The sequence below is a fragment of the Neoarius graeffei genome, chromosome 7 (assembly GCF_027579695.1).
Source record: "Neoarius graeffei isolate fNeoGra1 chromosome 7, fNeoGra1.pri, whole genome shotgun sequence".
Lineage (NCBI taxonomy): Eukaryota > Metazoa > Chordata > Actinopteri > Siluriformes > Ariidae > Neoarius > Neoarius graeffei.
Window position 1 is genome coordinate 22,310,924 of NC_083575.1, and position 12,249 is coordinate 22,323,172.

Genomic DNA, 12,249 nt, shown 5'->3' on the forward strand with positions numbered 1-12,249 from the left:
ATGTATATGCTACTATTTTTGACAGCAAAGGGCAAGGTTTGTGTGTGTGTGCAGGGTGTGTGTGTGTGTGTGTGGGGGGGGGGCACTTGAGGTATAGTGCCCAGGGGCACCGCATTGGCTTAATACGGCACTGAATACAACCCATAAATGCTTTAGGATTGCTGCTTTTGTTGAAAGTTGGGGGGCCCAAAATTCTGATCTTTCACGGGGCCCAAAATTTCTGGCGGCCCCCCTGACTGGGAGACCCAGTAACTATGTTCAAAAACGCTCTGGGTGCACTGGGTATCTCATCTAACCTCTTCCTGAACTCTGTGTGGAATTACAATTCCCTCCCTTCCGCTTTTCCAGCGGTGGGCGGGGCTAACTGTGGGAGGGGCTCCGGGAGAGCGTGACGCCAGCTTGGAATGAAGGAGGAGAGAGAGAGAGATAGTGATAGTGAGCGAGTGTTTTCCGGGTCAGAAAGTGGAGTAAGAGGAAATAAACTTACGAGGCGCAAAAACAAAACAAAGCACGACGTGAGCCGAGCCGAGGAGACATGTAAACGGGGTCGGGAACAAAGTTTGTCAACATTCCAGCCGAAACGGGCCATAAAGGATGGAAAGGGCGCCGAGTGGACTGTGTTTTTATCCCATGGTGGTGATTAGTGAGTGCGGTGGTGAATGAAGCCCGGCCCGGGACGCGCTCCAGCTCCTGCGTCTGAAATTAGTCTGAAAAGCGCGATATTTATCGTCAGGGCGTTTTTTTTTTAAAGCCTTGAATAGTTATACCGACACCGTAGTGTTGTGAGTATCGTATCGTATCGCATCGCATCGCGCCTTGCTTGTGGACCGTCCGGGATGTTTCAGTGTATCCCTCTGTTCCGGTGTAACCGTCATGTCGAGACCATTGACCGGCGTCACTGCTCGCTCATGTTCGTCCCGGATGAGATTTATCGCTACAGCCGCAGCCTGGAGGAACTTTTACTGGACGCGAACCAACTCCGAGACTTACCCAAGGTGAGCAGAGACACCGGGAGACATTCAGCCGCCTGTAGGAGCAGCACAGCACAGCACAGCACTTAGCGTCCAGGAGTTAACAAGATTACTCAGGTGTTCAGAGGGTTGTGACCCGAACACAGAGTGCAACAGGTCACCTGCAGCCTTAAAGTTTCAGTTTCGAGGCCCAGGTTTGATCAGATCTGAGAGAATTCCTTCCTTCTGTCTTTCTGTCCTGATGAAGAGCAAGATTCACAGTCTCATCTCATCTCATTATCTGTAGCCGCTTTATCCTGTTCTACAGGGTCGCAGGCGAGCTGGAGCCTATCCCAGCTGACTACGGGCGAAAGGCGGGGTACACCCTGGACAAGTCGCCAGGTTATAGACACAGACAACCATTCACACCTACGGTCAATTTAGAGTCACCAGTTAACCTAACCTGCATGTCTTTGGACTGTGGGGGAAACCGGAGCACCCGGAGGAAACCCACGCGGACACGGGGAGAACATGCAAACTCCGCACAGAAAGGCCCTCGCCGGCCACGGGGCTTGAACCCTGACCTTCTTGCTGTGAGGCGACAGCGCTAACCACTCCGCCACCGTGCCGCCCATTCTCATTTAAAATAAATTCAAATACTTAAAAAAAAAAAAACAAAAAACTGTGTTTCTCCTTGTCACATTTTACACTGGACCTTTAACCACTGTTTAAGATAAGTCTCAGAGAAATGTCAATTTCTTGCACAGAAGAACAAAATCACATTACTTTTTCTTTTTTAAGTTTTAATCTCATCTCATTATCTGTAGCCGCTTTATCCTGTTCTACAGGGTCGCAGGCAAGCTGGAGCCTATCCCAGCTGACTACGGGCGAAAGGCGGGGTACACCCTGGACAAGTCGCCAGGTCATCACAGGGCTGACACATAGACACAGACAACCATTCACACTCACATTCACACCTACGGTCAATTTAGAGTCACCAGTTAACCTAACCTGCATGTCTTTGAACTGTGGGGGAAACCGGAGCACCCGGAGGAAACCCACGCGGACACGGGGAGAACATGCAAACTCTGCACAGAAAGGCCCTCGCCGGCCACGGGGCTCGAACCCGGACCTTCTTGCTGTGAGGCGACAGCGCTAACCACTACACCACCGTGCCGCCCATTCTCATTTAAAATAAATTCAAATACTTAAAAAAAAACAAACCAAAAACTGTGTTTCTCCTTGTCACATTTTACACTGGACCTTTAACCACTGTTTTAGATAAGTCTCAGAGAAATGTCAATTTCTTGCACAGAAGAACAAAATCACATTACTTTTTCTTTTTTAAGTTTTAATCTCATCTCATTATCTGTAGCCGCTTTATCCTGTTCTACAGGGTCGCAGGCAAGCTGGAGCCTATCCCAGCTGACTACGGGCGAAAGGCGGGGTACACCCTGGACAAGTCGCCAGGTCATCACAGGGCTGACACACATGCCCCTTTTCCAACAAAGCAGTTCCAGGGCTGGTTCGGGGCCAGTGCTTAGTTTGGAACCGGGTTTTCTGTTTCCACTGAACAAAGAACTGGGGCCAGAAAAACCGGTTCTAGGCTAGCACCAGCTCTTTGCTGGGTCAGAGGAAAGAAACGCTTACATCAGCGGCGGGGCGGGGGGGGCGGAGTTGTTAAGACCAACAACAATCGCAAGACCGGAAAAGGTTGCCATGTTTAAGCTACGAGAAGCAGCAGCTGTACAAACACAGTCATCCATTATTATTATTGTTGTTGCTGCTGCTTCTTCTCCATGTTGTTGTTGTTGCTTCGACGTTCGCGCCAAAGTTTATGCAAATGCAGCGACGTAACTGACGTATACATCGACGTAATGACGTGGCTCCCCTTAGCACCCCAAGCTATGGAAAAGCAAACTGGTTCTCAGCTGGCTCTCAAGTTGAACGAGTTGTGAACCAGCACCAGCACTGGCCCTGAACCAGCCCTGAAACTGATTTGGTGGAAAAGGGCTAACAGACACAGACAACCATTCACACTCACATTCACACCTACGGTCAATTTAGAGTCACCAGTTAACCTAACCTGCATGTCTTTGGACTGTGGAGGAAACCGGAGCACCCGGAGGAAACCCACACGGACACGGGGAGAACATGCAAACTCCGCACAGAAAGGGGCTCGAACCCACAAGCCACGGGGCTCGAACCCAGACCTTCTTGCTGTGAGGCGACAGCGCTAACCACTACACCACCGTGCCGCCCCCATTTAAAGTTATGATGAAGAAAAAATAAACCTTGATGGAGTCTGCTCACAGGTAGGAATTTCACAAGAACTGATATGGCCAAATTGGTCAATCAAGGAAGGCTTTTTTTTTTTTTCCTTTCATGCTATTGGCTAGTTTGTTGCTTGGTTACTGTGATAAAAATTAGCAAACAAAATGGCTTTTGTAAAAAAAAGTTCCAATAAAATTTTGTAAGCCACTTATAAAAAAAAAAATCCTCGTCTTGGGTCATGATGAAAGACGCTTTAAAGAAACCTTTATTCATCACATGCACACTTCAAGCACAGTGAAATTCTTCCTCTGCATTTAACCCATCTGAAGCAGTGGGCAGCCACACCAAAGCGCCCGGGGAGCAGTCAGGGGTTCGGTACCTCACTCAAGGGCACTTCAGCCCAAGGCCGCCCCACGTCAACCTAACCTGCATGTCTTTGGATTGTGCGGGAAACCCATGCAGACACGGGGAGAACATGCAAACTCCACACCGAAAGACCCTCGCTGGCTGCTGGGTTCGAACCCGGAACCTTCTTGCTGTGAGGCGACAGAAACTGATTCAAACGTGCAAGATTGGTTCAGAAAGCGTGAATAGGAAATGCTGTGAACTTGAATAGCTTCCTCATAGGGGCGGCACGGTGGTGTAGTGGTTAGCGCTGTCGCCTCACAGCAAGAAGGTCCGGGTTCGAGCCCCGTGGCCGGCGAGGGCCTTTCTGTGTGGAGTTTGCATGTTCTCCCCGTGTCCGCGTGGGTTTCCTCCGGGTGCTCCGGTTTTCCCCACAGTCCAAAGACATGCAGGTTAGGTTAACTGGTGACTCTAAATTGACCGTAGGTGTGAATGTGAGTGTGAATGGTTGTCTGTGTCTATGTGTCAGCCCTGTGATGACCTGGCGACTTGTCCAGGGTGTACCCCGCCTTTCGCCCGTAGTCAGCTGGGATAGGCTCCAGCTTGCCTGCGACCCTGTAGAACAGGATAAAGCAGCTACAGATAATCAGATGAGAACTTCGAAATCACTCGTGAAATTAATCCTTAATTTTACTCGGGCCCCATATGATTACCTATACTAAAATATTTACATCCACTGAGCTCCAGAAGTCTGTCACCAACTTGCAAATCCTGTTTTTGTGTAGTTTTTTTTTTTAAAACTGGAAATAAAGTTTTTGAATTTTTAAATACAGCAACAGAAATGTACAACATCTCGACTTCGATATTCAGTCCTGATTTTCTATGAGCGAGTTTTAAGTCTTATCCCTTTTTGTTGAAAAACTTGTTCAGACGACACTCTGATGAATTTGATCCAACATGGATCATCCAGGTTTTGTCAAGTTTATTTGTACAGCGCTTTTAACAGTAAACATTGTCGCAAAGCAGCTTTACAGAATTTGAACGACTTAAAACACGAGCTAATTTTATCCCTAATCTATCCCCAATGATAAGCCTGTGGTGACGGTGGCAAGGAAAAACTCCCTCAGACGACATGAGGAAGAAACCTCGAGAGGAACCAGACTCAAAAGGGAACCCATCCTCATTTGGGCAACAACAGACAACACGACTGTAACATTAATAGTTTTAACATGAAGTCAGTTTTGTTGATGTTATAAACTCTTCGTTGATGGAAACTTGAGTGCAAAACTGTTCATGACAACTGCAGTCCTAAAGTTAGCAAGCCAGCTGTAGTCCTCAGCCATAAAAGCATTACTGTAAGAGTCCAGAGCGTCCTCCAAGTGTGACTTTCAACTGTCCGTGTGGGGCCGTCCTCTACAGACACGGGGCACCAGGATGGATCAGGCAGGTCCGAGGAGGAACAGAAGAGGTCAGCATCTCGATCTCAGGACTGACATGTAACTCGTACCCCTTTTCCACCAAATCGGTTCCGGTGCTGGTTCACAACTCGTTCAACTTGCGAGCCAGCTGAGAACCAGTTTGCTTTTCCATAGCTCGCGGTGCTAAAGGAAGCCACGTCAGTTACGTCGCTGTATACGTCAGTTACGTCGCTACGTTTGCATAAACCTTGGCGCGAATATCGAAGCAAAAACAACACGGAAGAAGCAGCAACAACAACAATAATAATAATAATGGATGACTTTGCGTTTGTACAGCTGCTGCTTCTCGTCGCTTAAAAATGGCGATCTTTCGCGGTCTTGTTATTGTTGTTGGTCTTAACAACTCCGCCCCCCCGCTGACGTAAGCGGTTCTTTCCTCTGGCCCAGCAGAGAGTTGGTGCTAGCCTGGAACCGTTTTTTCTGGCCTCAGAGCCAGTTCTTTGTCAGCGGAAACAGAAAACTCAGTTCCAAACTAAGCACTGGCCCCGAACCAGCCCTGGAACTGCTTTGGTGGAAAAGGGGCATTAGAGGGACAGATTTGGGGGGGGGGGAGAGAAAACAGGTTGTTAGGTATGCCCAATATCACCTGAAGAAGTAGGAACAGTATACATATTGCACTGAGTACAAGCAGGAACTCTGGCAAAACTAACTATGACAGCATAACTAAAAGGGGAGAGCCAGAAGGTAACACGGGCATGAGGGAGTTTTGTATAAACTTATGGAGTCCATGTCCCGTCTCCACTCGAGTCGCGTGTTAAAGGAAACACTAGAACTCAGAAATTCATGTCGATATTTCAAAGATTCAACATTTTCACGCAAGTTGTTTCTGATATTTATAATGAAAACCTTTTTGTTTTATTTTCACTTGTGGCTTCAGATTTGTTAGACGGGTCGAGGCAGAGAAAGTGCGCACAATATGATACATGAGCTTCACAGGTCGCTGAAGGGTTGCTCCGTCTGTGATGGCCAGAGACGTTTCAGGAGAGAAGTAACTTTTCTAGCTTGTCAGGCGTAATAAAGCTGCAAGCCATTCAGATTAGGCAGATTTTAATCAAACGTCATGACTAAAGGCCTGATCGCGGTCATAGACAAGTTCATAAGGCATCTGGCTGAGACGGGATGAGAGTCCTCTTCTAATATGTTTACAATTAAGGCAGTGTTTCGCGAAGTGTGGTCCGCGAGGTGATCTACAAATGTCGGCGGCGTTTTCAAGATAAGCTAGCGTATGCTTTGTAACATTTATTAGAAAGTTAAATTTATCCAATCTCGTTTTTAACGGCAATCAAACGGGCCTGTAATTTCATCATCATTCTTTAAAAAGCGTTCTGCATCTGAATTTGCACCACATAAAACTTGTAGTGTGCGCGTGCTCCTATTCCGCCTCTCGTCTCTAGGCAACAGTCACCTCACAAATCTCTGCCTCACAGGCAAACAGGCAGGCAGACCTGAAAACAAGCAAACGAAAATTCTGAACATATAATAGGCTAATCTTATCTAGCTCGTGTTCATGGCGATTTTTTTTTTTTATTTCCTGAAAGTGAAACAACAAGGATGGAGAAGTGGCTGACAGGAGAAAATGTAAAGAAAAGAAGATTAAGTTAGCACGGAGTCCCCAACACAGGAAGAACAAGAAAAACAAGCTCGGCAGACTAAACCAACAGCGAAGGTGAAAAGAAAATACCACAATGGATATCTAAAGTTGGGATTTTTTTAAAAACCACGGAGGATATGGAATGGATAGGCCTTTAATGTATTTAGTTAACCATAATTTTTTCAATTAAAAACACCTAATAGTACACATCTCTGTATGGTCTGTGTGTGTTGTGCGGGGCGGGTGTTGACAGGTGGTCCCTGAAATTTTTTTTTTTTTGGGACAAATGGCCCTTTTCCACTACCCTTTTTCAGCTCACTTCAGCCCGACACGGCTCGCGTTTCGACTATCCAAAACCAGCATGACTCAGCTCGCTTCAGCCCTGCTTAGCACCCAAAACTCGCACGGTTTTGGAGTGGGGCTGAAGCGAGCCAAACCGAGCTGAGTGAGGCTGGGGGCGTGAGCAGACACTCACCTGTGCACTGATTGGTGAGGAGGAGTGTCCTCACATGCCCACACACGCCCCACGAGCACGCTGGGATCTGTAAACACCGCAAACCCGGAAGAAGGAGAGTTATGAATTACGAGAATTATGAAGCCTTATGCGCCTCGCCTCATCTATACGCTCTTGCCAGTATCTGTTAGCGTTGTCGGTGACAACAAGCCACAGCACCAAGACCAGCAACACTAACGACTCCATGTCCTCCATGTTTATTGTTTACTCTCCGGGTTGTGAGACGACCGCTTAAAAGGTCACTGATGTCACTGTTTGCGCCGCCTAACGACATCACGTGACGTCCACCCACTTTCGCTAACTCCACCCAATGTGTCCACCCACTTCCAGCCAGCACGGTTCAGCGCGGTTGTAGTCGAAATGCAACTCCAACAGCCCCACTCAGCTCGACTCAGCCCAACTCAGCACGGCACGGTTCAGCCGTGTTGGTAGTGGAAAAGCGGCAAAAGTGGTCCTTGGTCTGAAAAAGTTTGAGAAACACTGAATTAAGGATATGAATAAACAAATACAATTTTATAAATGCAGGTTATCTTTAAACAGATTTTTTTTTTCAACAATTTTGAGGAAGGCGGCACGGTGGTGTAGGGGTTAGCGCTGTCGCCTCACAGCAAGAAGGTCCTGGGTTCGAGCCCCGGGGCCGGCGAGGGCCTTTCTGTGCGGAGTTTGCATGTTCTTCCCGTGTCCGCGTGGGTTTCCTCCGGGTGCTCCGGTTTCCCCCACAGTCCAAAGGCATGCAGGTTAGGTTAACTGGTGACTCTAAATTGAGCGTAGGTGTGAATGGTTGTCTGTGTCTATGTGTCAGCCCTGTGATGACCTGGCGACTTGTCCAGGGTGTACCCCGCCTTTCGCCCGTAGTCAGCTGGGATAGGCTCCAGCTTGCCTGTGACCCTGTAGAACAGGATAAAGCGGCTAGAGATAATGAGATGAGATGAGATTCTCCAGTCAGAAAAGCATTCACTTTATCCTTCAGGGACTGCGAGTTCGAATCCTGATGATTCCTCAGCCATCCGTGGCTGGGAGTCCAAGGGAGGAAAATTGGCCGTGCTCTCAGGAAGGGATGGAATTCTCTCTCTCTCTCTCTCACTTTATCAATCACAACAAAATTAGACAATCATGGGCATCTATGAGTTTATGTATGCAGAAGTGGGTGGATGGCACTATCCTCAGAATGTGTTATGCTGCTCCGTGATGTTGCATGAACAGCAGTTCAGAAAGATGCGATCAGCTGGCTTCATGTGCCATGGACGAGGCATGTGATGGCCTTCGCCATCCCTGGTTGGTAGCTGTTGTGTAAGAGGGGAGAGCTGCCTGATGGGTAGGAACTGGCCCTGAGTAAATTGGGGAGAAAATCAGGGGAAAAAACCCCCAACCCAATCCTGTACTCTTCTGGTTTAGGTCATGTGTATTTGAGTATAGACCTTTGGACCGCTAAACTGGTAAAGATACACATAGTGGCATTGTTCTTCTCTTTCCTGTATATCTTGAATGTTGTTTTTTTTTTTTCTTTCTCCCCTCAGTGGAATGAAAATTACGAGTTAATTCTTGGGGGGCTGATAGATAGTAGTGGAAATAGTTGTGCTATTCCGAATATGTCATTCATTCATTCATTTAAGGTCTGATCTGCCCTCAACCAATGCTGTAATATGGAAAATAACAGCCCATGTTTATTTAAACCCCCCAGACCTATGCTGCTTTTTCTCCTCCTGCAGTAAACCTTGGGTACTTCATTACCTGAGGGCTTGATACCCGTGTGCTTGGAGCTGGCCAGTAGCTTTCTGACAAACAGGAAAAATGCATGGTTCTGACTGGTTAATCCGGTTTCTCACCATCGTAGCCAAGATGATGTGATTAAACAAACTTAACAGATGTGTTCGGTTGATGTCTGGGGCAGATAAATAAAATATGGAGCAACTATATTGATGACTTTGACCTGTTATGCAAATCATTATAGCGTAATCAATTACTGCAAAACAGCTACATTTGATCTCAGTAGTGTATGGATCTATATGAATGTTATGTTGACCACCTATGATTGAGCATTTGGATCAGTCATAAAATATTCCAGGCGGTTCCAAACCCAGCAGTGGCCTGCGAGCATAGTTTTTGTTTTTAGCGGCTTTTAGATGTACCTTTTGTTCGTACAGCAGGTCTGTTTCCTCTCGCCATTCTCACTGTAGGAGGCACATACAGAAGGCATAGTAATTTTACACAGGGCTGCCGGGTTTCAGGAAAAGGTCCATCCTACATACTAGCTCAAAATACACTCACTGGCCACTTGTTCTTGATTCTAAGGTGGTGTTTACATTAGACCGTATCCGTATCGTTATTGTTGCGGATGCACTGTCCGTGCACGTTAAAACGCCGGGAAACGACTCCACAGGCGGAACAGTTTGAATCCGCCAGGGCCCACGTATTCAACCCAGTACGTATCTGATCCGGTGCTGTGTAAACATTGAGGAACGAGGATACGCAGTGCTGAGCTCTAGCTGACGTCGTCATTGAACAACGTCACTGTGACATCCACCTTCCTGATTCGCTGGCGTTGGTCATGCCACGTTGTTTTATAATCCAATGTTACGTTTAGTACCAACTGGACCTCGTCGTCCGTCCATGAAAAAATGGTCTTTAGGCTTGCCATCCTTCCACTTGCAAGTGGTGAGTGACTTGCGCATGCCCGATATGCACTGGGATCATGTGACGTGCCGTCTAATTAGTCATGTGATTAGCGTATCCGTGTATTGGCGTTGCTGTGTGCACGGGGAACGGTTTTGTTGCGGGCACAGAAATTTTGTGTGTGTACGCGAATCGTTTTAAAAACGTTAATCTGATGATCCGCTGATTCGAAATAATGTAAACAGGGCCTAAGATTCCTGTTCTTGGCTGGCAGGCGTGGAACCCAGTACGGTCTTCTGCTGTTGCATGCTGAGATGCTTTTCTGCTCACCATGGTTGTAAAGAGTTGCTATGAGTTACTATGTCCTTCCTGGCAGCTCAAACCAATCTGGCCATTTTCCTCTGAGCTCTCTTATCAACAAGATGTTTCCACTTACAGAACTGTCGCTCACTCAGTGTCACCCACACAGCGTTCTGTGTAAACTCTAGAGACTGTTGTGTGAAAATCGCAGGAGATCAGCAGTTTCTGAAACGCTCAAACCAGTCCATCTGGCTCAAACCAACACCCATGCCACAATGAAAGTCACACATCACTATTTTTCCCATTCTGATGTTTGAAGTGAACATTAATTAACTGAAGCTCTTGATTTGTATTTGTTGTCAAGGGATTGGCTGATTAGATAACTGCATAAAACAGCAGGTGTATGGATGTTCCTAATCAAGTGGCCAGTGAGAGTATATTAGGAATTTGAAGTGACGCACTTTTATCCCCCCCCCCCCCCCCGACTTTGTATGAAAAACAAGGTCACTGTGGTGCGCACACGTTTCTTATCCACTTTCCCCCTCTCCAAATCTTTGCAACGGAAATAGTTCTGTACACACATCAGACACACTGTCTGCACTTCGGCTTTATGCAGCAGTTTTAGATTTAATTCCCACGTCTTACTTGGTAAGATTTTGGCAGTGATAAAATCTTATTAAACTAGCCCAGGTTGGTGTAAAACCATGACCCTGGTAGACCTATAACTGTCCTGTCCACTTCTCTGAAATCAAGTGAGCATGGGGCAGCATGATTCTTGCCCCAGTAGGTTTTTAATTAGCATTTTTTGCAGTTCCTATTTTGGCCACTAGGTGCAATAACTACAGAACTACCGTATTTTCTGGACTATAAGCCGCTACTTTTTTCCTAGGTTTTGAACCATGCGGCTTATACAAAGGTGCAGCTATTCTGTGGATTTTTCTTCCACCGCTAGGGGCGCTCTAACCGGAAGTAGAATCAAAAATAAGATAGACGAAAAATCAATGCAAAGAAGAATTAGCAGATCTTTAGCAGATAGAACACGCACGACAAATTACTAACTGGTAATTATTTTCAAATCCAGCGAAGATGATTAAAGTGACTTGTGGTTTCAAACACAGGAGAAATGAAGGTAAATAAATACCGGTTATTTTCTCTTGGTTCTGTTCCGTTTTAATCAGCAAAGTTGCTGCCGTGTTAAAAGGCACTGTTCGGAAAGAATCTGTTCAGGTACATACATGTACATGTACAGTACAAAATCGTTCTGTACATGCAGTAAATATCTAATTTTTCAACATGGATATCTGCGGCTTATAGCCCGGTGCGGCTTGTATATCTTTTTTTAAATTTTTTTTTAAAATAGAGCGGATGCGGCTTATATACAGGTGCGCTCTATAGTCCAGAAAATACGGTAGCTAAAGGGGGCAGGGAGTGCTGTTCCTCATGATTGCACAACATTTGGCTTTTTTTGAAATATTATTGGTCAGTCAAAAGAGGTAATTTTATATTTCATCAAAATCTAAAGCTAGACGGCCTTTCGATTTCATAAAATCGGTGAAATTTGGCTCCCTCTGACGTTTGGTCATTGTGATGTACGTTTATTTCTGTAATATCTCACAAAATATCAGGCCGTTCTGTGGCTAGGAAGTTATTTAATTTGAGGGGATTCCCAAGCAAATAATGTGCATGAAATCGCTTGCTTCATGCAGTCAAGCAAACAGAGGGAGTCCGTGTGCGCATGCGCAGGTTTACCACCTTCTTTTGGGTTTTACGGCAGCTGGCATCCACAGATTTAACTTTGACCGTGCACTAACGGTTCCATCATTCTGTCGCGAAACGAGCAGCTGATCACACCGAGATGCTCGCTGACCGCCGATATTCGTTAGTTTGGTCCTGCGTTTCCTTTCCTTTGCAACATGACGTCTTGCTTTCCGTTACTGTAGTCGCTCATTCGTGCACACGTCCTCCATATATAGCAGGGTTTCCGCGGAGTCTTAAAAAGTCTTAAGTCTAAAATTTGATAATCCTAATTTAAGGCCTTAACAAGTCTAAAATACGAGCATATTTTGCATTGTAGGTCTTAAATGTAATTTTGTGAAGTCTTAAATCCTTACGTCCATTTACCCCATTCGCTTTTTTTTTTTGTTAAATGCGTTGCTGATATTCATAATTAGTCATATAGGCTCG

The 12,249-nt window shown here is 46.2% G+C and overlaps 1 protein-coding gene across 1 annotated transcript in view; it reads left to right on the top strand.

The window, feature by feature from the left end:
• Nucleotides 1-393: 393 nt before the first annotated feature.
• lrrc1 (leucine rich repeat containing 1) overlaps nt 394-12,249 on the top strand; it is a 192,719-nt gene continuing 180,863 nt past the window's right edge. The window contains exon 1 of the mRNA XM_060925407.1: nt 394-995. Within this exon, the coding sequence (XP_060781390.1) occupies nt 837-995 (159 nt within the window). The 5' untranslated portion in view covers nt 394-836. The remainder of the gene's footprint in view (nt 996-12,249) is intronic.